The 27,584-nt window shown below is 41.5% G+C and overlaps 1 protein-coding gene across 1 annotated transcript in view; it reads right to left on the minus strand.

Moving 5' to 3' along the window:
• HMCN1 (hemicentin 1) overlaps positions 1-27,584 on the minus strand; it is a 264,205-nt gene that overhangs the window by 52,883 nt on the left and 183,738 nt on the right. The window contains 14 exon segments of the mRNA XM_032226793.1: positions 57-221; positions 997-1,118; positions 4,368-4,518; positions 5,408-5,535; positions 6,876-7,020; positions 7,722-7,863; positions 9,698-9,834; positions 14,115-14,196; positions 14,293-14,489; positions 14,818-15,093; positions 16,574-16,671; positions 19,737-19,914; positions 24,830-24,954; positions 26,740-26,899. Coding sequence (XP_032082684.1) covers positions 57-221; positions 997-1,118; positions 4,368-4,518; positions 5,408-5,535; positions 6,876-7,020; positions 7,722-7,863; positions 9,698-9,834; positions 14,115-14,196; positions 14,293-14,489; positions 14,818-15,093; positions 16,574-16,671; positions 19,737-19,914; positions 24,830-24,954; positions 26,740-26,899 — 2,106 coding nt within the window.

Consider the following 27,584-nt stretch of genomic DNA (forward strand, 5'->3'; position numbering starts at 1 on the left):
TCGCCATCACAACACATCTCTATTCTGCTATGTACTGTTTTCACGGCATGCACAACCTGAAGACAGAATTCTCCAGCCGTTTCCTCGAGAAGAAATCCTTATTCCATTCTTGGTCCAAAGAATTGAAGGCACTGGAACACCTGAGGCTGTGCAGGGGATGATTATGGGGGATGACTTGGTTACTAATAGATCTGTGACTTCATCTGCTATGGATGGCGGCACTAACGTAAATAAAGACAGATATTATATTAATCATCTGTATTATAGCAATAGCAATAGCAGTTAGACTTATATACCGCTTCATAGGGATTTCAGCCCTCTCTAAGCGGTTTACAGAGTCAGCATATTGCCCCCAACAACAATCCGGGTCCTCATTTCACCCACCTCAGAAGGATGGAAGGCTGAGTCAACCTTGAGCCGGTGAGATTAGAACCGCTGAACTGCAGATAACAGTCAGCTGAAGTGGCCTGCAGTACTGCACTCTACCCACTGCGCCACCTCGGCTCATATGTGATGATGTTTCCTTGAATGACCTACAATTGCCAGAATACTAAAGAATATACCATATTACAATACTAATGAATTTATATTCGAATAAGCTTACAGTTTCTACTTGAATGGAAAAAACATACGGATCTCCTTGCTTCTTTTTTTAAAATGCAAAATGATTTTTTTTAAAAAACACACTGACTAAAATATGTGATACTAAAAAAAGCAGATATTAAAATAATACAAAGATCTGCCATACAATGTCTTATGGAATAATATTGATTGGATGGATTTTCACTCTGTGTAAAAGAAAAGATTTGGGGCAGAATGGATTCGCAAATCCCATTAGTCCAGCATCGACAGCTTTCCATTTAACAATCCTTACCGTTCATTTTTTTTTAATTTTGAAATTTGATTTTCATCATGAAAATAAAATTCTTCCACCGAAATCTCCTGGTACATCAGCTTTACATTTTGCAAGGACATATTCCAATGTTAGTACTGTACCTTCTACCATGAGACTAATGTTCCTTTGACTTTTGCCAGCTTCATTGGTTACTATACACTCATAGAATGCAGTGTCTTCTACAGTAGGAGAAAGGATCACGAGAGAACCTGAAGACAAAAGCCTGGAAGAAAGCAGAAAAATAATTAATACAGTTCACCACAGTGTTTGTCCCAAGAGATAAAATTCAGATACTGAGGTTAACAAAAAAAAGCAGTAGAAACATCGATTTAAGCAGTGGTGGGATTCAAACAATTTAACAACCGGTTCTCTGCTCTAATGACCCGCCGGGTAGGCGTGACTCAGTGATCATGTGACCATGTGGGCGTGGCCAACTCAACGTCACTCACGTCAATAGCAATAGCAATAGCAGTTAGACTTCTATACCGCTTCCTAGGGCTTTCAGCCCTCTCTAAGCGGTTTACAGAGTCAGCATATTGCCCCCAACAATCCGGGTTGATGGGCGCTTCATCTAAACTGTTACAATGTGATAAGGGTTAACTGGAGAGGCAGTTTCTGTAAGCAGGGCAATAAAGATGAGGCTAGAAACAACACCAGAATGTTTCCCTCCTGCCTTCCTTACAGGATTAGCCCTGTAAAGTGGAAAAAAACCAAAGTAAGATTTCTTCCAACAACCGGTTCTCCGAACTGCTTAGAAAGTTAACAACCGGTTCTCCCGAATAGGTGCGAACTGGCTGAATCCCACCACTGGGTTTAAGGCATTATCTTCTTATAGAACTTTTTGCTTAAGGGAAACAAAGATAAATTTTAATTTAGTTTTTGGGTGAATCTAATTGAGATGATAGGTTTGGATAATTGACTTCCAGAGAGTCACTTCAGAATCTAATTACTGTAAGGTAAAGGTTCTCCTCGCACATAAGTGCCACTCGTTCCCGACTCTAGGGGGCGGTGCTCATCTCCGTTTCAAAGCCAAACAGCCACCGCTGTCCGAAGATGTCTCCATGGTCATGTGGCCGGCATGACTAAACGCCAAAGGTGCACGGAACGTGTTACCTTCCCACCAAAGGTGGTTCCTATTTTTCTACTTGTATTTTTTAATGTGCTTTCGAACTGCTAGGTTGGCAGAAGCTGGGACAAGTAATGGGAGATTAATGAGAGTTTTGTTCTTCTAATAAATCATGAAAAACAAGAAGTAAAAAGTGCTTCTGATCCTAATTCTGTTTTTTTTTTTTTCAACCTGGCTCCAGGCAACTGGCAAAAACCTGTATAGTTTCTCTTGCTAAAGAGGGAAATAAAAGAAATCATCATCAACCTACTGAAATAGATAGAAGGTTTTCCTTCTCTCCTCCCTCAATGGCTACTACAGGGTGAGAGCTTTTATTTCTCTTACCCACAATCTGCTGTGTTCACTACCAGAACTGGTTCTTTGGCAGCCTTGCTCCCTGCATTTAGCAATAGCAGTTAGACTTATATACCGCTTCATAGGGCTTTCATCCCTCTCTAAGCGGTTTACAGAGTCAGCATATCGCCCCCCACAGTCTGGGTCCTCATTTCACCCACCTCGGAAGGATGGAAGGCTGAGTCAACCTTGAGCCGGTGAGATTTGAACCGCTGAACTGCAGATAACAGTCAGCTGAAGTGGCCTGCAGTACTGCACCCTAACCACTGTGCCACATCGGCTGCAGGGGGCACTTAGAGGATTGCAACTCCTTGCAGCTGAAAAATCAAGGACCCTTAATCTCTCCTGACCTGCAGGCATAAACAAGCCTGGAACTTTTAACTTTAACTATTTTTTAAAATGTTAATTGGATGGCTGAATGCTGATTTATTTCATAAATCATAAATCATAAATTCCCTGTGCTGGACTTTGTCTGATCTTACGGAAGGCTTTCCTTCTTGAAGAGCATCCTATTCTACCTGAAATATATATTTCTGGCAAGAAGAAAAAGAAGATCCCGTACTCTTCTCAGCCAAATCAATTTATCCAAGCAAGATTTGCTTGTTTGGGATTCAAACAAGGAATCAGAAGCAGGATCTGTTAATTTATAGTATTTGATGTTGGCATCCAAGGAGGAGGAAGATGCTAACACACACATTCATAATCCTTTTTTAAAGACTGTTGACAGTTTAATGAGACAGTTAATGAGAATATTGCCAAAATCTTAGACAGGCAGATGGTAGTAAAGTAAAATGTATGAAACATTAATTGCAATTGCGTGAGCTAAGTGGCAGGTGATTTAATTCCTACATAAAATCTGCGGAAACTATAAGTCTCCATTCTCCAAAAATTAAGACTATAGGCAATTCTGCCTCTTTTTTTCTATCACATACTCAGCTGCTGTAAAAAAAATCGCACAGACTGATTATAAATTGCGGCACAATTCAGTAGCACAAATGATCCATTGGAATTTGTGCAAAAATTATAATATTAAAACAGCAACAAACTGCTGGGAACATCAGCCTGAAAAAGTCACCGAAAATCAGATGGTCAAGATCTTGTGGGATTTCTGTATACAAACGGACAAAATCCAGACATCAGACATCACACTGGTTGAGAAAAATAAGGTCACAATCATAGACATCGCAATACCAGGTGATAGCAGGGTCGCCGAGAAGGAACATGAAAAAATCGCAAAACACCAGGACTTAAAAATCGAAATTCAACGACTATGGCACAAACCAGCAGTGGTAATTCCAGTGGTAATCGGCACACTGGGTGCTATTCCAAAAGCACTGGAATTACATTTAAAACAGTTAAAAATTGACAAAATCACCATCAGTCAAATGCAAAAAGCCGCACTGCTTGGATCTGCACACATATTACGAAAATACGTTACGACGTCCTAGGCCCCTGGGTGGGGCCCGACTAGTAACCAAAGCCAAATCCGGCGAAACAACTGGCCGCTGTGATACAATTGTATAATAATAATAATAATAATAGAGAAAACGATTCTCCTCTAAGGCCATGGGAACTTTGCAGCCAGGAAAAATTGATAGTTCAGGAAATAAAGAAATAAAGAGAGAGAGAGAGAGAGAGAGAGAGAGAGAGAGAGAGAGAGAGAGAAAGAAAGAAAGAAAGAAAGAAAGAAAGAAAGAAAGAAAGAAAGAAAGAAAGAGAGAAAGACATTGCTATATTGTAACATAAGGATTTTAAATATATATACTGGTCTATAGATGCTTTGCAATATTATGGATGTGGTGGACAACAAGGGGAGTATTTTTCAAATACTAAGAAAAAGCCCCCACTGAGTGAACCAAATAGAAAGTACAGATTTGCCCTCTGTGTATTTTAAAAATAGGGTCCTCCCTCCTTATGGGCGGCCGAGTAGGTTTTTATTCTTTTTAAAGCACAACATGCAATCCCTGCTCCGAATTCATAAAAACAAATAACCCCTCCCTCTTTTTTTTTTACCTGAATGAGTTCTGATCCAAATGGAGAACTTGCCCATTCTTCTTCCACATTATGGCTGGCTTAGGAATCCCTGTAGTTTCACAGGCTAGTGTAGTTTGTTTATTTACCGATACTGTGACATTGGCAGGTCCTGAAGCAATATATGGATGAACTGAGGGAGAGAAAAGACCATTGGTCTTTACCAAACGAGGGATGGAAATAGAATTTATCATAGCAGATATAGCTCAAATAAAACTCCTCCAATCCACCCCTTAGTGATCCAATATACGTTCACATATCCTCAGAGACAGTGGGAGTTTCATATATATACATCAGAGGTGGGTTCCTACCAGTTCGCACCTATTCGGTAGAACCGGTTCATCAAATCTACCGAACCGGTTAGAAGAGGTTCCACCAGTGGACCCGGAAAGCAGGCCACACCTACAGAAGAGGTTCCAACAATTTTTTGAAACCCACCACTGGTCCTTGGATATGATTATTCTACACTATCATGCTCCTATTGATAAAACTCAGTGCCTCTGTGAAAGGTAAGGATGACTACTGCGTTTGTGGTGCAATCAGAACATTGCGTGTGTTGAAGTTGTTTTAACGCAAACCAAAGATGCCTTTTAAAAAACAAGTTTGCATCATATTCTTATGCATGCCAGTGCTGTGTGTGAGGTGGTTCTGACAAGTGTCGTCGGCATCTTCATATCCGGTCACACGGGCGACAAGCCACTCCCATCCGGTCACATGGGCGGCAAGCCACTCCCACAAAGGAGGCCACACCCACAGAGTAGGTTCGAACAATTTTTGAAACCCACCACTGGCTTACAGGTTATAAAAGAAATATTTTTTAAAAAACCTAGACAAAAACCAAAACTAAGAGATGGACGGCATGGGGATGAGGCTTTCATTCCCTTTCTGTGAGTCGCAATTACTGCATTATGGTCCAGCATGGAAGAGAAAAAAGGATTATATGGGTCCTGTCTAGCATTCTTAGTTTAAGCCTATTCAATTTCCCCTATGGTACTTGTTTGTCTGAAAAAAGGCATATTTACCGTGGACCTGAAGATCGATTCGCTTACGATCACTGCCAGCCACATTGGTCGCCATGCAAAGGTATCTCCCTGTGTCAGTAACATGGGCTGAATGTATATGAAGGGATCCATTTTCTAATAGTGAATATCTAAAGTAAAACACAAGAAATTTTACACATTCTCAATGCATACACAGGGAAATAAAAATCTTATTCACATTACAGCCATTTTTCCTCTGTCCTGTGTTTCATTGGAGACTCCACTAAAAAAATAATATTAAAAACATGTAAATGAAAGAAGCAGAAAACATATATTTGTGGTTGGTTTTCTGGTTCACAAAATGACTCCGCTTTTATACTAACTCAAAACTTAAGTTTACAAATTTTCGAACGCATAAATATAACTTACAAGGATCGATTTTCAGGGGCAGATGTCTCTACAAAGTTGTCCTTAGATCTGAGTTGGCAATATTGTGAATCCACAAGACCTGCAGAAACGTCTTACTTACTAGTCAAAGCAGGCAGAATATCTAAGTCACCTTGGAGGATTTTAGAAAACGAAGCTAATAGTTAGACCTAGTTAATGCTTGGATGAAGGTTCATAGGAAATAGCAGAAGTGTAGATTAGATTAGTTAGTTAGTCAAAATCATTCTATAAGAAGGCAATGGTAAATTAACTCCATATTCTTACTAGGGTACCTGAACATGGAGAAAGTTAGGCAGTCACTGATAGATACACTTGCCAGGCTGTAGAGTTAGTAAAATCCACACCCAGCAATTGGATATTAGATATGTTTTAAAACTCTGTTTTATCCACTTGAACAGAGCAAGGTCAGTCAATGAGATTAATTTTCCCAACATAATATGGATATTAAGAAAAATATAGAGAAGTGTTGTGGCCCAGCAGGAGCCGTTGGAGCTGCCACCAGACTCTGACAGCGAGGGGCTTTATGAGTCAGCTCTGGAGAATGTGGAGGACCCTGGACAGGGTTCCGACTTCGAGCAGGACGCAGAGAGGCTGGTTCGCCACCAGGAGGCGCCTGAGCCTTGGATCAGTGGGGAGGAGACAAGGGAGTGTGATCCGGACATCAGCAGTGAGTTGTTTCTGGATGCCCGGCACCGAAGAGCTAATAGGCATCAGGAATCGTTGCGCAGTTACAGGAGGTAATTGCACTCAGCTGGTGGTCATTAGGCTCCTCTCCAGACTATAAAAGGAATGCTTGTGCACACACCCCTTTTGCAGAAGTCAACTCAGAAACTAATGTTGGGGAACATTATCTTGGCAGGCTGGATTGCTGCCAGGGCTTATCTGTGCTGGATTGCTGCCCAAGCTTGTCTGTGCCGGTTTGCTGCCAAGGACCTGTCTGTCTGTTAATTAAATGCCGTAACCTATCTTTGGCTCGGAGTGTGTGTTGGTGTGGGACGAGGGGGGGGGGGGGTCAGAACAGAGAAGATACCACAGAAAGTTTGTTCAGGAAATCGGTGTTTACCTGACATTGTTTCCAGCTAAAAGGGCTCCATCTTTTCTCCATGAAACTCTTGGCGCTGGAACCCCTTCCACAGCACACTCCAAGACAGCAGACATATTAATATTCACAATCATATTCTGAGAACCATTTTTGATTGAAGGAGGAACTATACAAAGGAAGATTCCCAGACAAAACCAGGAAGTTAATTAAATTTATTGAATTGCTTTCCATTTGAAATGAGATTTTCTTTCATCCCAAAATACGGGTCCTATATTTTAACTGTATAAAATTGACTTTGCTTACACAAATCTGGGTGTAAAAATCTGGAAAACCGATAAATGCAGTAGAACAATACAGAAAACCATAATTCTTGTTGCCAATGGGTAAAATAGAGTTTTGCAGTGCAGGTACAACAATGATAAATATTTCTTTCTTTGTTTTGTTTAAAACAAAAATACATGTCATATAATGTAAATTCCTATTTAGCTTTCTTTTCTACAACCTATTGAAAATGTATAGTTATGTTTTTATTTATTTTTACTATGCTAATTTAAAAGAAGTTTTTTTTATTCAACAAGGCTGGTTTCTAGATAAGCTGATTAAACAAATCCATATATATTTTAAAGATTCCTAAGTGTTGTTCTCTTACCAAAGGACACACTGCTAAAAATGAAATTTATAAAAGCTGCTTTAACAATCAAAATTAGAATAATGTATTTTTAATTTTTTTAAAAAAAGTTAGAGAACTTTCTTCCACCAAGAAATAAACAGATCACAAAACCTGTTACTTTGAGAAGTTTAATATTTTGAACATTCACTTATGGAAATATCTTACAAAGATTATATAGATTTATCTTCTTTTCTTACCATTTACATCCAATACAAACTTTCTTGTGGTTCGGCCTGCAACATTACTTGCAACACAGGTATAAGTTGCTGCATCATTTAAGTCTGCGTTGTTGATTTGCAAATATCTTCCACTGGATAAAATCCGAAGTCGGGGAGTGGCCTGAGAATCAGATGTTCAAAACTGAATCTCTTTTCAATAATAGACAAAAAATAATCAATAGAATCTACTTTATTTATACTAGATAGAGTTTAGGAATGGGAGAGAATATTGGTAAAGTTTATTTGTTTGTTAGTTTGCTTAATTTATAATCCATGCTTCTTCTAAGAGCTCAAGATTACTTTCAAAGCAATCTCTATTTTATACTTTATACTCAGTATACAAAGTATATGCAGTTCTGAGTTTCCATGACTAAGAGAGGATTTGAACCTGAGTTGTTCTAGTCCTACTTCAGCACCTTAATGGAGGGATAGTAAACCTGAGTTCAGTATGCACATTTGAATGTTAGAAACATAGAAACCCGATGGCAGAAAAGCTTTGGAGAATAGCTTGACTCCCTCTTCTTTGTGGCAGCCCCTGAGATATTGGCGTGACCCGTCAAAAGCGCGTTCCACAAAAGCACGGTCGACGAAATCGCGTATGTGACGTCATCACAACGCGACGAAAAAGATCGAAAAATTGAAATAAAAATTAAATTACAGCAAGCCGATTCACATAAAGGTAAGGGTTAGGTTAAGGGTTAGGGTTAGGATTAGGGTTAGGTTAAGGGTTAGGGTTAGGGTTAGAGCATTAGCGTTACGTTTAGCATTAGGTTAAGGGTTAGCGTTAGGTTTTTCGTTACGTTAAGGGTTAGGTTTAGGGTTGGGTTTAGGGTTAGGTTAAGGGTTAGGGTTAGGGTTAGGTTTGGGGGGGTTAGGGGAAGGTTTTAGCTTTATTTTTACATTTTTCGATCTTTTTCGATCTTTTTCATCGCGCTGTGATGACGTCACATACGCGCTTTCGTCGACCACGATTTTGTCGTCCGCGGTTTTGTGGTAGAACCAGATATTGGAACACTATTGGTGACCCTAATCCTTCTTTTCATCAGACTAAACATACCCAGTTCCAGCAACAGATTTTTTTAATAAGTTTTAGCCTCCAGTCCCATAATCATCTTTGTTGCTCTTCTCTGCACTCTTTCTAAAGTCTCAACATTTTATTTTAAAATTGTTGTTAGTGTTGAATGTTGTCAGTACGCCATCAGCAGCCCCAGAAATGGCTGCAATTAGTGTTGAGAACCTATGCATAAATGGCTATCAACGTGCAAATACCCATTTAATAGGTAATATTCCTGTGAGTTTCCCATCATGTTCTTTTGTTCTATTATACTCTTTTTTTCCTTGATAGGTGAGCATATTTCCTAGAAAAGAATGGATCCTCCATTAAACATTAAAGTATTTCATTATGCCTGCAAACGACACTTTACAAGTTGAATTTATTATGCACATGTGCAATGCTAAAATATACACACTAAGTTTAGAAGATCGTCTGAAAGACGAGATGAGAGCCAGGACTGCTGAACAAGAGGTTTATTTACATTGAACTATTTACAGGCGATTCAGAACCATCTCTGCTTGACAGCTATTTAAATGAGCTGTCAGAGCAGGGATAACCAATGGGCGCGCTTCAGGCATCTAGCAACTGATGACGCTGCGCCTAAACCAATCAGGGCGCCTCTAGTGGCTAGCAACAGGCGATGCTGCGCCCCAGCCAATCAGGGCGCAGCCTGGCTTGTTGCTAGCTGCCAAGTCGTATGTCGAGGACTTTCCGAGTCCTCAACACTAAGGCATTAGATCCACCCTACAAACATTGAGGTAGATATGTGTACATTCTCATGGAAAGAGGTCATATATGCCTCACAAGCCACATCTTTCGTCATATGTACAATTTGAGTACCTGCATAACGTTTACTTCACCAATTAAGATAAATCACAGACAAATGACGCAGAGAATGTACCTCCAAAATTTCTCCATCTTTGAGCCACGTAAGGACAGGAGGAGGTACTGCATCTGATTTACACTCCAGTGTAACCTGCTGGTTCTGTAGCACACTAAGATTTTGAACATTGCTTGTGCCAGCAATGTTTGGAGGAACTGCCAAAGAAAAACACAAATAACATAATAAATGCAAACATTTCACTTAGATAGAGGCACACTGACATAATTTGATTAGCTCTGGGCATGACAAATTACATTTCTTGGGCAGTCATTAAAACATAGATGATTTCTGGGAGTGGAAGTCCACACATCTTAGGGAGATGAATCCTCCCAACCAAATTTATTCAAAGCTGCCATTACTTTTTCTACAAAACCAGTGATTCTTATTTGCTGCATACAGTATGTTAAAGCCAGCATTATGGTGATTATTAATGAATTGATTAATAATTAACCAATTAATTAATAATATAGGGTTGATTAATTTTAACCAACCCTATATTTTTAAATATATTCTACCATGTAATCATTATTAACTTTAAATAAGATAGCTACTATTGAATTACTATTCCCTTTGTCAGAAATCTGTCTTCCAAAATATTTGTGCTTAATATTTTCTGATTTATAAATTTCACATAGGAAACAGACTGATAAAAAATATTTATAATGCTTACTGATTTTAGTTACTTTTACTGGATTACCTATCCCCTAACTTTTAGTGAAATTATTCTCCATCATTCACTCATATTATAGTTCTGTTTGTCTTGTTTGCAGTTCTACATTATATTAATACAATATTTTAACATTTATTTTATAACAATCATGTAATTTCCAAGTGCAAAAAATTGCTTTACGTGTAATGTCCTCTTCTAGATATACATATGTTTTTAAGCAACAAAAGTTGTTTCTATTAGTCCTTCATACAATACCCTTTAGATATGTTAAAAATAGTATAAAAATAGTTTACCTTTCTTATAGTTGAAACAAAATTAGCTTTCAATGAAACTCTCATTTAAAATGTATTCAGTTTTTTCATAGTTCTTCCAATTATAGCCTTGAAAGCTTTAGATGGACTAATATTGATAAAAGATATCTTCTTGAACCTAATTGGTGACTTTTTGCAAAATTCTGCCTCTCACCCAAAGAATTTAAAAATCTTATCAACATTTCACTTGTTTCACATCCAAATTGAATCTAAGAATAAATATTTTATATGCACATTCTACATCTTTGGCTGAAAGCTTTAAATCTGGAAGCACATCAATACATTTTGATATAGGATATCCAATACAATCTGATCCTGTAATCCTCAAATAATTTAGTCTATTCTAGTCCAGTTTAATATCTGTAAATATTAAAAATTTTCTAATACCAAGCTCAGTTTTCATAGCATGATCTGTGTCAGCTGTCTGACTAATGTCTGAGACTTGAGAAGCCAATTCTTGGTTATTTATTAACTTGTTCACAGAGATATTAGTCAAATATGAACTGGAAAATGATTGGACAATTTGGATTAGGAAATTGCTAGTCACATATTACTTACTCTTAATTGTTAATCTACATTTTAATTTTGCTGCTATTACTGAAATAGATTAGCGCAGCAGCTTTCACAAACTGGTAAAGCTCTTCTTGACAATGTTTTCCAGTCTCAAAAGCTGACTGCTACTCCATTATTTTCCTAATTTTCAAATGTTCAAGAATATATGTTCTATATAATTGTTTCTTCTATAGCTGATTACAAAAAGACACTCTGTGTAATCATGAACTAGCAAACACCATATATCCATCAACTTAGATAAAAAGAACAGGTGCACTTTAACACAAGGAACAGTGTCCGGCTGAATTTGCACACACAAATATACAGAAACATGAGGTTGGATATAAGTTTGTCACTGCACACATTCATTTTCAGTCAGGAATGAAACCATGAGGAAATTCTCTTTAGTTTCCCAGTGTCCAACTTCCACGCTGTCCAAGATACCCCAATCTTCATGGACAATGTGAAAGGAATGGCAGATAGTTCTGAAATCTATGAACCAAGTCCAATTACTTTATATACGCCTAGTAATATTCAGAACTTAGCAATAGCAATAGCAATAACAGTTAGACTTATATACCGCTTCATAGGGCTTTCAGCCCTCTCTAAGCGGTTTACAGAGTCAGCATATTGCCCCCACAGTCTGGGTCCTCATTTCACCCACCTAGGAAGGATGGAAGGCTGAGTCAACCTTGAGCCGGTGAGATTTGAAACGCCGACCTGCAGATAGCAGTCAGCTGAAGTGGCCTGCAGTACTGCACCCTAAGCACTGTGCCACCTCGGCACTTCAGTGAGGGGTAGAGGAGAGTCCAGGCTGAATCTCTGCTCATTCTCAGCCCAGATGTCCTTCTGCAAAACCTTGCAAAGGCCCAGCAGCTTTCTAATATGAACAGAAGCGGCAGTGCATGTGCTAGAAGTGCCCCTGGAGAAATGGTCCTCCGGGTTTCAATCCATTGGAAGCTGCTGAACAGGCCAAGATCTGAGACCACGTGTACCATCAATACCAGTCCTACTTTTTTTAAGCCTAGGGGGAAAAAATCATGGCAGAACCTAAGCTGAAGGTGTGGGACTTACTGTAGATATTCAGGAAAACCCGAACTTTCATCTCCGTCATACAAAAGTTGTTGTGTCCTCCTGGATACCCAATTACAATTTTGTATGTTCCACATAGAAGGCTCTTCTCTCTAACATGTATAGATCTCTCCCTGCTTGCACGCATAGATATTCTCCCTGCTAGGATGATATCTGATCAATCAGATATCTCCCATATGAAAATGCAATGTGTATTTGATTAAATATAGAGGTTGAATTTGTTTCACACATCATTTGAAAGTGCCCACTGTACTCATACTGGAGATCAGAACTCATACACTCCGTCTGATATACGCCATTCATGATAAGAAAAATGAGATGTCATTATTAAGTGACAATATTCAGGAATTTCAAAGACAGTATCAACATTTTAAGAGCTTTAACTTGTAGAAACTGTTTGGTCCCTTCCAGTGATGGGATTCAAATAATTTATCAACCGGTTCTCTGTCCTAATGACCAGGTGGGTAGGCGGGGCTTAGTGGTCATGTGACCATGTGGGGGTGGCCAACTCAACATCACTCAGGTCGATGGGCGCTTCGCCTTAGCTGTTACAATGTAATAAGGGTTAACCGGAGAGGCAGTTTCTGTAAGCAGGGCAATAAAGATTAAGCTAGAAACAACACCAGAATGTTTCCTTCCTGCCTTCCATATAGGATTAGCCCTGTAAAGCGGAAAAAAACAAAAGGAGATTTCTTCCAACAACCGGTTCTCTGAACCTCTTAGAAAGTTACCAACTGGTTCTCCCGAATAGGTGCGAACTGGCTGAATCCCACCACTGGTCCCTTCAATGAATGTTAATTTTATAGGGTTCCTGATTTTATACATGGATGTACTTTTATATATGCCTGTATTAATGGTGTGCTGTAGTTTACATTCTATGGGGCTGTAAATAAATAATCCAAGACTCTAACATTAGATATTAAGCAGAAAAAGTAATGTCACCCTACACAGTGAGTGAACTTACAGTTGATGCTGTAGAAGTGAAAGTGGTAAATAGTTGTATTTTCTTGAGCCCAAGAATAGATAGAGGTGGGCAGCATGCTAGAGAAACAGAGAGATTAATCATAGGGAGAAAGTAGTGACTTAAGAATAAGAATATTGCAATGACAATGAGGACTGCAATACAAAGCATTGTGAAATTTATAGTTGTGAAAGCTCATCATTAAGAAAAAAACAAAAATGAAACAAAAAAACCTTTGGATTATGGATTTTGATTTGGTTATAGGGAATTCTTTGGACTGTAAGAGTAACCAACCAATCAATCAATCCCACATCAAATAAAGACTGATTGCTGCCTTGAGATAATAATCAGAAAGCAGGAACTCATACGTATATATTTTGCTTGTGCAATGTGAATAGAGGAAAGAGGAAGAAATGGAAGACAGTGAATAAGATGGATAAGTAGGGTCAAAGAGATTGTTGGAATGCCTTTGAAAAAATGACTAGTTTGTTATCAAAGACATGTTGAGATGGTAAGAATTGAGAATGAGAATGAACCTGATTTGATGAACCTAACTGGAGAGAAAGCCAAGCATAAAAACTTATGTGAAACTGAACTTAAACATTTAATTTTCTATGCCTATTTCACAGTCTGCTATATATGAAACAGATAGACAAAGACAGCACGATTAAATATATGTGCTAGAACAACTTTCTTCAACTTGGGCACAGATCTATACAATTTTCAGCAATGATCATGCTGACTAGGAAATTCTGGGCATTCAAGTTCACGCATATGGAACTTCCTTGGGTTAGAAAGCCTGTGTAGGGAAATTCGGCAATTCTTCATATTTATCCAAATTAATATTACCATGTACTCTCACTAAATATTCTTTGTCATCATCTCCTGCAGGGCTGGAAGCCAAGCATGTATATCTTCCAGTATCTTCTACCTAAAAGACAACCAACATCTCAGTTAGAAATGAAACTGAACTAAGTTAAAACAGTTGAGATGGCTGTAAAAGAATTAAATAGCTAACTTTCAGTACCTGAGCACTAGATATTCTGAAGATCTGCCCTCCCCTTAGGACCCGAACAGTGTCTGTTTGAGGCAATGGGCGTCCATCCTTCATCCATGTTAGTTTGGGGATTGGAATCCCATCAGAGATACAGAGGAGCTCAAGAGGATTGTTAATCACTGTAGAAATTTCTTCTGGGTTATCTGATTTATTAATATGAGGAGGTTCTGAAAAAAGATATCCTTAATATCATCCTCAAAACAAAAAAAAACTGACAATTTTCAAGAGTGTTTTGCGGGGAAAACAGAAAATTCCCATAATATTACCCCTTCAATACACAAATGGCCCTTTTGTATCCAGCTGAAGCCATTTTAAGCAATCAATAAAAAGATACCAATTTAAGTATATGATAGCCATTCTAAACATTTATTAAAGTTAAAGTTTACTAGGCCCAAATAACTAATGTCACACAGTTCCTATTCTTGGTTTAGTAAAACATTACGATAGTTTCTGGTTGATCAGGCCACTAATTAGTTGTAAATAGATAATCCTTACCTAGCACTTTCAGAGTAAAATGTTGGCTGTCTTCCCCAGCTTCATTAGATGCTATACAGGTATATCTACCTGAATCATTACTCTCTGAGTTTGAAATGTGAAGACCCCCTTTTCGGTTTTCAAAAGTCGCACGAAGGTTAACGCTAAAAGTCTGACCATCTTTCAGCCATGATATAGTTGGTGTTGGTATTCCATTAGCCAAACACACCAAAGACATGGGATTCCCTTTTAGTACAGTTACTTCTGTTTCTCCGCCATTTTCTATGCTTGGGGGTACTGGAAGGAAGCAAATCCATGGAGGATATAAAATTATTTTTAGTTTATGAAACAACTGATTTCATATCAGAAAACGTATCAATATATTTCAACATTATAACTCTTAAGTGGTTAACAATGGTTAAAAACACAATGTAATAACAACTTCACAATAAAATTGTCAGCTGAGATAAAAACAAACACCGTAACCATCCGTAGAAGTAGGGCCTCGGTGTAAGGCCTTCTCTGTTGCCGCTCCGGCCCTATGGAATGACCTCCCCCCAGAGATCCGGGCCCTACCCACTCTCATGGCCTTCCGAAAAGCTATTAAGACCTGGCTATTCCAGCAGGCCTGGGGCTGTTGACCTATGGATTGAGGTCCAGCCCCGCTTAGATTGGGTGCATGTTGTGTCTTTTTAAATTTGTGGTGTTTTATCTGTTTTTAATTTCTTTTAATTTCTGTTGCTCCTCCGGGATTGGGCGGCCTATAAATTTAATAAACAGTTAAACAGAAACATTCCATGGGCTCTGCTATACTTCTGCTGTACTTCTTAAACTCATGTCCAATGAAAGCAAAATAGGCTTTCTCCTGGACCCTGCCACTATTTAATTTTTTGTACCCAAAGGAGGTCTCTCCTGCCAGGTCTGATGGAACACAATCAAGGAGAAGCAGTCCTTCAGAGAATCCAGCCCCATGCCGCGAAGGGCTTTATAGCACCTTGAATTAAATCTGGAAGCACATTGATGACCAATTCAACTAGTAGACCAAAGAGGCAATAAGCTCTGATCAAGTTTGAAGTTTAATTTTATTTATAGGCCGCCCAATCCCGGAGGACTCCGGGCGGCTTACAGAGAGGGGAAATAAAATAAAATAAAATAAAATAAAAAATAAAATAGGGAAGTTAAAAACAACACAGATATATTCATTTCAGTCGGGGCTGGACCTCAACAATGCGGTCAACAGCACCTGCTGGAATAGCCAGGTCTTGACAGCTTTTCTGAAGGCCATGAGAGTGGGTGAGGTCCGGATTTCTGGGGGTAGTGCGTTCCAAAGGGTCGGGGCAGCCACAGAGAAGGCTCTCCTCCGGGGAGCCGCCAGCCGACATTGTCTGGCTGACGGCATCTGAAGGAGGCCCACCCTGTGGGATCTTACCGGCTGTTGGGAGGAGTGTGGCAGTAGGCGGTAGGGGCACACATAATTCCCCACCCCTTTGCATTTTAAACCAGCTGCAGTTTCCAGGTGCTCTTCAAGGGAAGCCCCATATAAAGTCTAATGTAGTGGTGTAGTGGTCCACAATCATAGATTGTGATTGTAGTGGTCTACAATCACAAGACTGTAGGAATGCTGCAATGGTCACGAGGTTGAGATCCATTCATACTGTAACTCTCCTTTTTTAGCACAATTGTGATTTTGAACAGTCATATATGGTCAGCAAACAAGGACCACTTGTATTTATGAATACACAAGGACTTCACTCTATATTGCTTTAAAAAGGCTTACCATAAACTTGAAGATTGTAATGTTTATTGTCAATACCAGCTCTGTTGGAGGCAACACATGTGTACATGCCAGCATCAGATACCTGTGCTTTAACAATTCTGGAAGGAAAACAACCACAAACCATTTGAAATTTAAAAATTCCTTCTTCTGCTTTTGCAAAATCATAGCAATTTATAAAATGAAAGAGCAGAATGCTCTCCAATGAAGCTCAGTTCTTGGTGACTATTGACATTTTATTGACGCTGTTATGGATATAATTTTTAATAGCCTTCTTCTCGGATGCTTTGTGATTTCCTAACTAAGTCAACAGATATAAAATCCCCAAGCACTCCCTCATCGCTAACCAGGAACAACCATGCTTAACTTCTTAGATCTGCCAAGGTTCGCCAGATATAGAAATGTTCTGAGGCATTTATGAAAACGGGCATGTACAAATCTTGAATTCAGAGTTGAAGTTGGATCAAGTGACATTCTGAAAGTTGAACTGATTTCTCAGATTAAGCTGAATCCTTTGAAATCGTTTAGATGCTCCTATTCGTGCTGATGACCTTCCACATGTAATTGAATCTTTGGATCAGCTAATTTTATTGAATCACGTCAATGAACTCAGCTAGGTTTTAGTAAAGAAGGGTGTTTCTCTGAGATTTCAGGAACCTTTCAAAAACTCAATGTAAATTGGATTTTCTCCTCTTACTGTGTAATTGAATTGATACTTTCAACAATAAAATTTATATATCTTTACAGAGAAGCACAGATATTCTTGGGATCCCTTTTTTTTCCTAAAGAAAAACCTTTTTGCGTGTTTTTCAAAAGATATAATCTACAGATAATGTTAGGTTTGTCAGATGGGAATACAGAGTGATCTGTTGGGTCTTTGCTGTTAAGAAGAGGATAGCATATATTATACACTAAGTTAAAATTAAGTCTAAAGGAAAATCAGATGACTTAGTGATGCCTATTGGAGAGCCAGTTAATTGTTACTTCCAGATTTTGCCCCTGATCTGAGAAATGTGCAATTATTTTTTGAAATAAATGACAATTGGGTCATTTGTCATAGGTACAAAAAAGCCCAGCTGTGACCAGTAGCTCTTCTTTATTTCTACTCTATCGTTATAGGATGTGCAAGATGCAAGATAAATAAATTAATATAATTTTTATTGATTTATTTTCAAGTGAATTCTGCAACTTATTTTAGCACTCATAAGAAAAAGGAGACAGACTAAAGATAGAGACTGGAGGCAAATAAAAGCAAATACCATTTGCTCCCTTCATAAGAATTCAGAGAACAAGCCCTCATTGTTGGAAATAATGGCATTTGTCCTCCAAAATATTAAAACTGCAATGATGTTATAATAATTCTTAATAATTAATGCCGGTATCCAGGAGTCTTGTAAGTCTCAATATGTGGCTTAGGGAGGCAACATACCTGTGGATCAGTGGTGGGATTTACTTATCTTCCCTACCGGTTCACAAATGTGAGCATGCGCATTACATCGGGATGGGTGGGCGGAGCCTCCTGCGGAGCCTCCCGCTACCAGTTCACCTGAACTGGAGACAACTGGCTGAATACCACCCCTGCTGCAGATACTTTGCTTGACATCCTCCAGACTCTATTCTCATCTGATTTTCTACATTGTAAAATGCTTTTTCAATTCAGTGAAACTCAAAGCTCATATGCTACAATGCTACAAACCAAAGTAGCAGCTGAAAGATAATCTTTATTTCCCAAGTGAACCTCTGTACAATACTATACTTTGTTTGGAAGGGATTCTTCTCTGCCCATTCAGAAAGAGATTTAAGATTTAAGATTTGAGATTTGAGATTTGAGATTTGAGATTTGAGATTTAAGATTTAAGATTTAAGATTTAAGATTTAAGATTTAAGATTTAAGATTTAAGATTTAAGATTTAAGATTTAAGATTTAAGATTTAAGATTTAAGATTTAAGATTTAAGATTTAAGATTTAAGATTTAAGATTTAAGATTTAAGATTTAAGATTTAAGATTTAAGATTTAAGATTTAAGATTTAAGATTTAAGATTTAAGATTTAAGATTTAAGATTTAAGATTTAAGATTTAAGATTTAAGATTTAAGATTTAAGATTTAAGATTTAAGATTTAAGATTTAAGATTTAAGATTTAGTTTATTTGTATGCTGCCCTTCTCCGGGAGGGACTCAGGGCGGCGAACAACTCAAAGGGGAAAAGGGGATACAAGCACAATACACGTAATTAAAATACACAAGAGTCATACAGCCATACAAGTCGAGAGGGGAGGGGAACTCATCGACCCCAGGCCTGCCGGCACAGCCAGGTTTTGATGGCTTTCCGGAAGGCCTGGAGAGGGGTGAGGGTCCGAATCTCCGCAGGCAGTTCATTCCAGAGGGCCGGAGCTGCTACAGAGAAGGCCCTCCCCCGGGTGGTAGCCAGATGGCATTGGCTGGTAGACGGAACCCGGAGGAGGCCGACCCTGTGCGATCTAACGGGTCTATGGGAGGTAATTGGCAGCAGGCGGTCTCTCAAGTAAGAGGGCAAAGATAACAACAGATAGTGAGGTGAGGGCCCTTGAGACCATGGTGACTAGCTTTCTGATAAATTGATACAGCATAGTGCGAGTTGGTAAATGAGCAAGCTTCCAGATGAATATTTTACCAACATGTTCACAGTATCTTCCAGATTTTTCAATTGTGCACACCAGTGGTGGGATTCAAATAATTTACCAACCAGTTCTCTGCCCCTAATGACCAGTCGGTGGTCATGTGATCATGTGGGTGTGGCCAAGTCAATGTCACTCAGGCCGATGGGCACTTCGCCTTAGTTGTTACAATGGTAATAAGGGTTAACTGGAGAGGCAGTTTCTGTAAGCAGGGCAATAAAGATTAAGTTAGAAACAACACCAGAATGTTTCCTTCCTGCCTTCCTTACAGGATCAGCCCTGTAAAGTGGGGGAAAAACAAAAGATTTCTTCCAACAACCGGTTCTCCGAACTGCTTAGAAAGTTACCAACCGGTTCTCCTGAATAGGTGTGAACTGGCTGAATCCCACCACTGGTGCACACCCGCTAAAAGGTATAGGGGATGGGAATCTACTTCTTGAAATATGAAACCATCATAATTTGCAATGAGACGTTTTCGTTTGGTATAACCTAAATTAATGAGGCCTTACCTGAGTACTTGTCCAGCTGAAAGTAACCTGATGTGCGATGATGTAGCGAGGGGAAGACCATTCTTCAGCCAATTTATCTGGGCAGGTGGAATGCCCATAGCTTGACATTCAATGTTTATTGATGTGTCCAATACCACAGTTAGGGCCTTCTCTTTATTTTTATTGATAGTGGGTGGCACTAAAATTCATAACCAAATAAGGAAAAAAAAACAAGTTACACATATCAGCATTTATTTACTTATTTATTTATTTTTAATAATCTTTATTGGTTATAAATTTTTTTAAAAATAAGACATACAAATACAACTTTAAACATACAAACCCTCCCCTCCCCCTGGTGACAGTCATTCACAGCCCAACATTTTTTTTCTTCCTCATTGTTTAGTCTCTAACCAGCATCTTCTTGTTGCAAAATTCAGGGATCTATTACAATACCCATGTTCACTTTTAGTTCCCATTATTAACAACTGCTATTTAATTTTCCCCATTTTAAGTCCCTGCTGTTCTCCTTGTCACCCACATATACCATAGGTTCCAGCTAAGATAATGTTCCGTTTCTCCTTTGTCCCTCAGCCAACCCGTCATTCTGTCCATTTCTGCACACTCACAAATCTTTTTAATTATGGCATCTTCCGATGGTATGGTAGTAGATTTCCGAAACTGCGCATAGGTTATTCTTGCGGCCACAATTATATGTAGGCTCAAATGCCATATAGATTTACTCATGTTTTCTGGTTTTATGCTTAGTAAAAAAAGTCTTGGGTTTCCATTCCATGCTTGCCCCGGTAACCTTTCTTAGCCAGTTTTGAATCCTTCTCCAGTATTTCGTGGCCTCAATACAGGACCACCAAATATGGTAGAATGTGCCATCCCTCCTTCCACATTTCCAACACAGTGGGGATAACCCAGGAAACATTTTGGCTAACCTCGTTGGTTAGCATTTATTTTAAAATGAGTCTCAAAATCAAAGTGGAAAACCTATCGCCCTATAACTTATTTTCAGTTTTGACTACCAATAACCTCAGTCAACATGGCCAGTGTGCATTAGCTCAACGGGAGTGCCAACCTCTGATCTACTATCTCTATTCAGAATAAGAGCTATTATAAAACATAGCAATCAGGAAAATCACAAAAAAAAATCTGGAAAAAGTTTAAAAATCATGAAATACGCGAAATATGGTTGAAAACTCCTCACTGCTTATCTGAACTGAGTCAAGTACATTATCTATGAGGGTCTCAGGCCCATTTCAAGTAGCAATCTAATTATTCTATTTGTAGAATTTAGAAAAGGGCCTCAAGGAGGAAAGAAATTGTTGGTGTATTAAATAATGGAGACTTGGAATTATTCCCAGTGAAGTAGTTCAATTTAGCTGAACCCCAAGGTGGCAGCATTAATCTTTTTCCTATCCAAGACAGATTCCCCGTAGTATTCCAACTAAATCACGTTAAGATGTCATGATCAGCAACCTTCTATTCCCCTTAATAGATCATGTGGAAATTCTTTATAAATCGTGTCCATAGCCAGAAAGCATTTCCAGTGTGATCCATCAAAAAGACACAAATGATAACAACTGTCTCTTCATATTTATGAATTGTGTTGTGTCGTCGTAGAGCCATACTCTTTTCTGCTTCTCTTTTTTAAAACAGATTTCTCAGTGAGTCATTTTCCAATGTAACTCAAAGGTAATTAAAAATTTTTGAGCTATATAACATTAAAGAGGGAAATCTTAATTTAGTAATGATTAAATTCATATAAAAACCTATCATCTTAGCCTGAGCTGTGGTGGCGCAGTGGTTAGAATGCAGTATTGCAGGCTAATTCTGCCGACTACCAGGAATTCGATTCGGACCAGCTCAAGGTTGACTCTGCCTTCCATCATTCTGAGGTCAGTAAAATGAGGGCCCAGATTATTGGGGCTAACATGGTGAATATGTAAACTGCTTAGAGAGGGCTGTAAAGCACTATGAAGTGGATGTATAAGTCTAAGTGTTATTGCTATCTTTTTGTCCCTTAAAATTAAGAAAGGTCTAATGAGAAAGATTTTAGATTTTTAGATTTTATTAAGAATTTATATGCCGCCCTTTTCCCTGGAGGGACTCAGGGCGGCTTACAATAGTGAGGGGAAGGGGGTGCAAGACAAGACTTAAAGGAAAAAAAAATCGTGAATAAAAGAAAATTATCCATAAAAACACAACATTCATTCAACATTCGGGCGGGGTGAGAGTAATCCTATCCCCAGGCCTGACGGGATAGCCAGGTCTTCAGGGCTGTGCGGAAGGCCTGGACTGTGGTGAGGGTACGGATCTCCACGGGGAGGGTGTTCCATAATGTCGGAGCTGCAACTGAGAAGGCTCTCCTCCGCGTAGTCGCCAGTCGGCACTGACTGGCGGATGGAATTCGGAGGAGGCCTACTCTGTGCGATCTGATGGGACGCAGGGAGCTAATTGGCAGGAGGCGGTCTCTCAAATAGTCAGATCCACTACCATGGAGCGCTTTATAGGTGGTAAGTAGGACCTTGAAGTGCACCCGACGATCAACAGGTAGCCAGCGCAGCTCACGGAGGATTGGTGTTATATGGGCGAACCGTGGTGCGCCCATAATCACTCGCGCGGCCGCGTTCTGAACTAGCTGAAGTCGTCGGATGCTCTTCAAGGGCAGCCCCATGTAGAGCACATTGCAGTATTCCAGCCTAGAGGTCACAAGGGCTCGAGTGACTGTTGTGAGAGCCTCCCGGTTCAGGTAGGGCCGCAACTGGCGTACCAGGCGAACCTGGGCAAATGCCCCCCTGGTCACAGCCGACAAGTGATGCTCAAAACTCAGCTGTGAATCCAGGAGGACTCCCAAGTTGCGGACCCTGTCTGAGGGGTGTAAATTTTGCCCCCCCAGCCTGATTGTTGGAACATTAGCCAAATTTTTGGGAGGAAAACACAACAGCCACTCGGTCTTTTCCGGGTTGAGTACCAGTTTGTTAGCTCTCATCCAGTCTTTAACAGCCTCAAGGCCCCGGTTCATCACGTCCACCGCTTCATTGAGTTGGCACGGGGCGGACAGATACAACTGCGTATCGTCCGCATATTGATGGTACTTAATCCCGTGCCTCCGAATAATCTCGCCCAGCGGTTTCATGTATATGTTGAATAGTAGGGGGGACAGAACCGAGCCCTGCGGCACCCCATAGGTTAGGGGCCTCGGGGACGATCTCTCCCTCCCCACCAACACCGACTGCGACCTGTCCGAGAGGTAGGAGGAGAACCACTGTAGAACAGTGCCGCCCACCCCCACCTCCCGCAGTCGTCGCAGAAGGATACCATGGTCGATGGTATCGAAAGCCGCTGAGAGGTCGAGGAGAACCAGGATGGACGCGTGGCCTCCATCTCTGGCTCTCCAGAGATCATCGGTCAATGCGACCAAAGCGGTTTCAGTGCTGTAACCGGGCCTGAAGCCAGACTGGAAGGGGTCAAGATAGTTAGCTTCCTCCAAGGTACGCTGAAGCTGTAAGGCCACCACCTTCTCAACAACCTTCCCCAGAAAGGGGAGGTTGGAGACTGGACGATAGTTGTTAAGAACTGCTGGATCCAAAGACGGTTTCTTCAGGAGGGGCCTCACCACCGCCGCCTTAAGCGCGGTGGGGAGGTGTCCCTCCCGAAGAGAGGCGGTAACAACCGCCTGGATCCAGCCTCGTGTCACCTCTCTGCTGTTGGTAGTCAGCCAAGAGGGACACGGGTCCAGTATGCAGGTGGAGGAACTCACAGCTCGCATAGCCTTGTCCACATCCCCAGAGGCAACATCCTGAAACTCAACCCAGAGATGGTCTACCAAGTTATTCCCCTGTGTCCCGGCTGGATCTGCGGGGGTGGAGTCCAGTTCCGATCGAAACCGAGCAACTTTGTCCGCCAAGAACTGACTATATTCCTCAGCCTTACCCTGCAGGGGGTTCCCCGTCTCCCTCCTATTTAGGAGGGAGCGGGTTATCCTAAACAGGGCGGCTGGGCGAGACTCGGCGGACGCTACCAAGGAGGCAATGTGTGATCTTTTGGCGGTTCTCAATGCCCAAATATACTCCTTGGTGCAAGCTGTCAACAGTGCTCGGTTCGATACGGACCTGTCGGACCTCCACTGGTGCTCTAGGCGTCTCCTCCGGCGCTTTATCTCGCGGAGCTCCTCGGTGAACCAAGGGGGTCTCCGCGAGCCGCTGACCCGGAGGGGCCGTAGTGGCGCAATTCGGTCCAGAGACTCCGATGCCGCCGAGTGCCAGGCCGCAGCAATAGTCTCCGCCGAACTGTGGGCGAGAGCGTCTGGAATGACCCCAAGCTCCGTCTGGAACCTAACAGGGTCCATCAGTCGCCTGGGGCGGAACCACCTGGTCGGTTCCTCCTCCCCACGGTGGGGGTTTGGCCTCCGGAAGTCTAACCTCAGTAGGTAGTGGTCTGACCACGACAGGGGAATGGTCTCATTTCCCCTCAGACCAAGATCATAACTCCACTGCTCCGAGAGGAATACGAGGTCGAGTGTATGTCCCGCCAAGTGGGTAGGGCCTCGAATTACCTGGGTCAGGCCCATGGCTGTCATGGAGGCCATGAACTCCTGCGCTCCGTCAGAGTGTTCGCCGAGCGAAGGCAAATTGAAGTCCCCCAGAACCATTAATCTAGGGAACTCAATTGCTAGCTCGGCTATTGACTCGAGGAGCGCAGGGAGGGCCGCTGCAACGCAGTTGGGAGGCAGGTACGTTAGCAGCAAACCCGCTTGACCCTTGAGGTCCAACTTCACTAGTAGGGACTCACACCCGGCAAGCTCCGGAGCAGGGATCCTACGAGGAACTAAAGACTCCCGGACTACAATAGCCACACCGCCACCCCTTCCCTGGGCTCTCGGCTGATGAAGCACCTGAAACCCGTCTGGGCACAGCTCTACGAGGGGGACTCCTCCCTCCGTGCCCAGCCATGTCTCAGTAATACATGCCAGGTCTGCCCCCTCGTCTACAATCAAGTCCCGGACGAGGGGAGCCTTATGAATAACAGACCTGGCATTTAGCGACAGCAGCCTGACACATATTTTCTCAGATGAAGAACAACAAAACAAAACCAAAGCTCACCATATATATTCACACTGAATATCCGGTCTTCTTCCCCTGCAGGATTGGTAGCAACGCAAGTATATTTCCCTCTGTCACTTGTAAGGGCACCAGAAATGGTTAGTAAGCTGCCATTTGGAGTCAGGCTGAAGGAAGAAAGAAAATCAAAGAGGATACTGAATTTTTGGAAACATGCCTATAGATCTTTCCTTTGTTCCTTCCTTTGTTTGTTCGTTCCTTTCTTCCTCCCCTTCCTTCTTTTCTCCTGCCCTCTCTCCCTCCCTCTCCCCCCTCTCTCTCCTGAAATATGACCAGCTCACAACAATCCATAAAAACAAAAGTGTTCTTTCCCTCAGGTACATAAACAAACATCCCCTGATATCAGTGACAGGCAGTCAGGGGAGGCAGGGAACACATAGCCTCACCACTGTCAATCATGAAATGGGAAAAAAATGTAAATGGGAAAAGGCGAGTGCTGAGGTTAGGCTAGCTAGCTGCAGCCACACTGCAAATGACTGCTTGTTTAAAAAAGCCTCTAAAAAGCACCCTCTACTATGAGGCAGGAGAACTGCATGCCTCATCTAGTCTGACTTTTTAGGCACCTCGAGCGGAGTTAAGCGAGGGTTAAAAGCCTAAAAAATCCTGAGGTAGTTGAGGCACGCAGTTCTCCTGCCTCAAAGTAGAGGGCGCATTTTTTTAGAGGCCTCAACTCTGTCATTCTGTTTAAAGCTTCAGCGTCGCGCTCGCTCTTCCTCCTCTCTTTCTCCGTTTCTGATGCCCCCCACTCCCACCCCCACGCTCCCTCTTTTCCTTCAAATTTCCTTTTTTTTCTTTTTTCTTTAATAAATGCAATGCTCAGGCATTCTCTCCTCTCCCGCGACACCCCACTTTCTTTCGCCCGCCTGAGCTCGCGGCAGCCCGCCTGAGCTCTGCCATGAGCACAGGCGGGCGAAAGAAAGTGACTTTCTTTCGCCCGCCTGAGCTCAGGCAGGCTGCCGCGAGCTCAGGCAGGCGAAAGAAAGTGCTTTAGTCAGTGGGGTGTCGAGGGAGAGGACTGCCTCACCAGCCATAAACCTCACCGCACGTCACTGCCTGATATCAACCCTTTCCTCTTAGCTTGAGGGAAGAATTGCTCTCTACAGCCTTGTTGGAAAGGGCTGAGAAGACACCATTTAAGGAAGGAGACCTGGGACATGCCCATCCTATTAGTTCTGTCAGCATGACAAATGATCTGAATAAAGACCTCTGTTCGTTGCAGAGAATATTTGAAATGGGCATCATCCTGGCTTTGTTTTTGAAGATATTAAGATTTTATTATTTCATTTTACTCCATTAGCATCAAATGCATAACACAATCTATATAACCCTATATAGATCTAGGCCTCAAATCTTGTCCCCCAAATCTCAAGCTTGGTCCTTATCACTTTCCTCCTGGTTTGGTTTTCCACGCCTTTCTTCTCCTTTGCTTTTAACTTCCTTTTCTTAGTCAGAGCTGAAGAAGCTTCTTGAAGGAGAAGTGAAAGGTTTTCAAGGAAAAACAAAGTAATTCCAGTTTCCTTTCGAAAAAGCACCTCTGGGACAACCATGACCTGGATGACTGAGAACCTCCATTGTCATTTCCCTTTTCTGATCATTCTCTTGTTTCGACCCTGCCTCATTTCCCAAGGAGAGAGTTCAACACTTAACCGAGCCGAGGTGGCGCAGTGGTTAGGGTGCAGTACTGCAGGCCACTTCAGCTGACTGTTATCTGCAGTTCAGCGGTTCTAATCTCACCGGCTCAAGGTTGACTCAGCCTTCCCTCCTTCCGAGGTAGGTAAAATGAGGACCCGGATTGTTGTTGGGGGCAATATGCTGACTCTGTAAACCGCTTAGAGAGGGCTGAAAGCCCTACGAAGCGGTATATAAGTCTAACTGATATTGCTATTGCTAACCTGATCCGCTGAGACTCATCATGGCTGATTGGTTTTCCATCTTTTAGCCACTGAATGACAGGTGTCGGGATTCCATTGGCCTCACAGGAAAGCTGTATGTTTTCTCCAAGGATGCCACTGACTTCAGTTGGCATTTCAGAACCAGCAATATCTGGTGGAACTTTAGAGCAAAAATATATCTATCAGTAATAACTGCATAAGACAGAGAGGAAAATAAAATAAAAACACAATGTATTGAAACACGGAGCCTTCTTGGAAAGAAAAAGCTTCTTGGAAAAAGAAGCTTCTATATCTTGAGCGATAGTGGGCGTACCTAGGTACACCCACGTTACACCTATCCTCCGCGAGCTGCACTGGTTTCCCATTGGTCTCCGGACACGCTTCAAGATGTTAGTCGTTAAAGCCCTACATGGTATAGGACCTGGCTACCTGAGAGACCGCCTCCTGCCATTTACCTCCCAGAGACCTATAAGATCGCACAGACTAGGCCTCCTCCGGATTCCATCTGCCGGTCAACGTCAGCTGGCGACTCCCCGAGGGAGGACCTTCTCTGTAGCTGCTCCGGCCCTCTGGAACAATCTTCCCGTGGAGATCCGGACCCTTACTACCCTTCCGGCCTTCCGCAAAGCGACCAAGACCTGGCTGTTCTGGCAGGCCTGGGGCTGTTGATCTTTCCAGCCCCATCCTGAACTATGAATGTCTAGGAGCCGAGGTGGCGCAGTGGTTAGGGTGCAGTACTGCAGGCCACTTCAGCTGACTGTTATCTGTAGTTCAGCGGTTCTAATCTCACCGGCTCAAGGTTGACTCAGCCTTCCATCCTTCCGAGGTGGGTAAAATGAGTACCC

Source organism: Thamnophis elegans, chromosome 11 (genome assembly GCF_009769535.1).
Source record: "Thamnophis elegans isolate rThaEle1 chromosome 11, rThaEle1.pri, whole genome shotgun sequence".
Classification (NCBI taxonomy): Eukaryota; Metazoa; Chordata; class Lepidosauria; order Squamata; family Colubridae; genus Thamnophis; species Thamnophis elegans.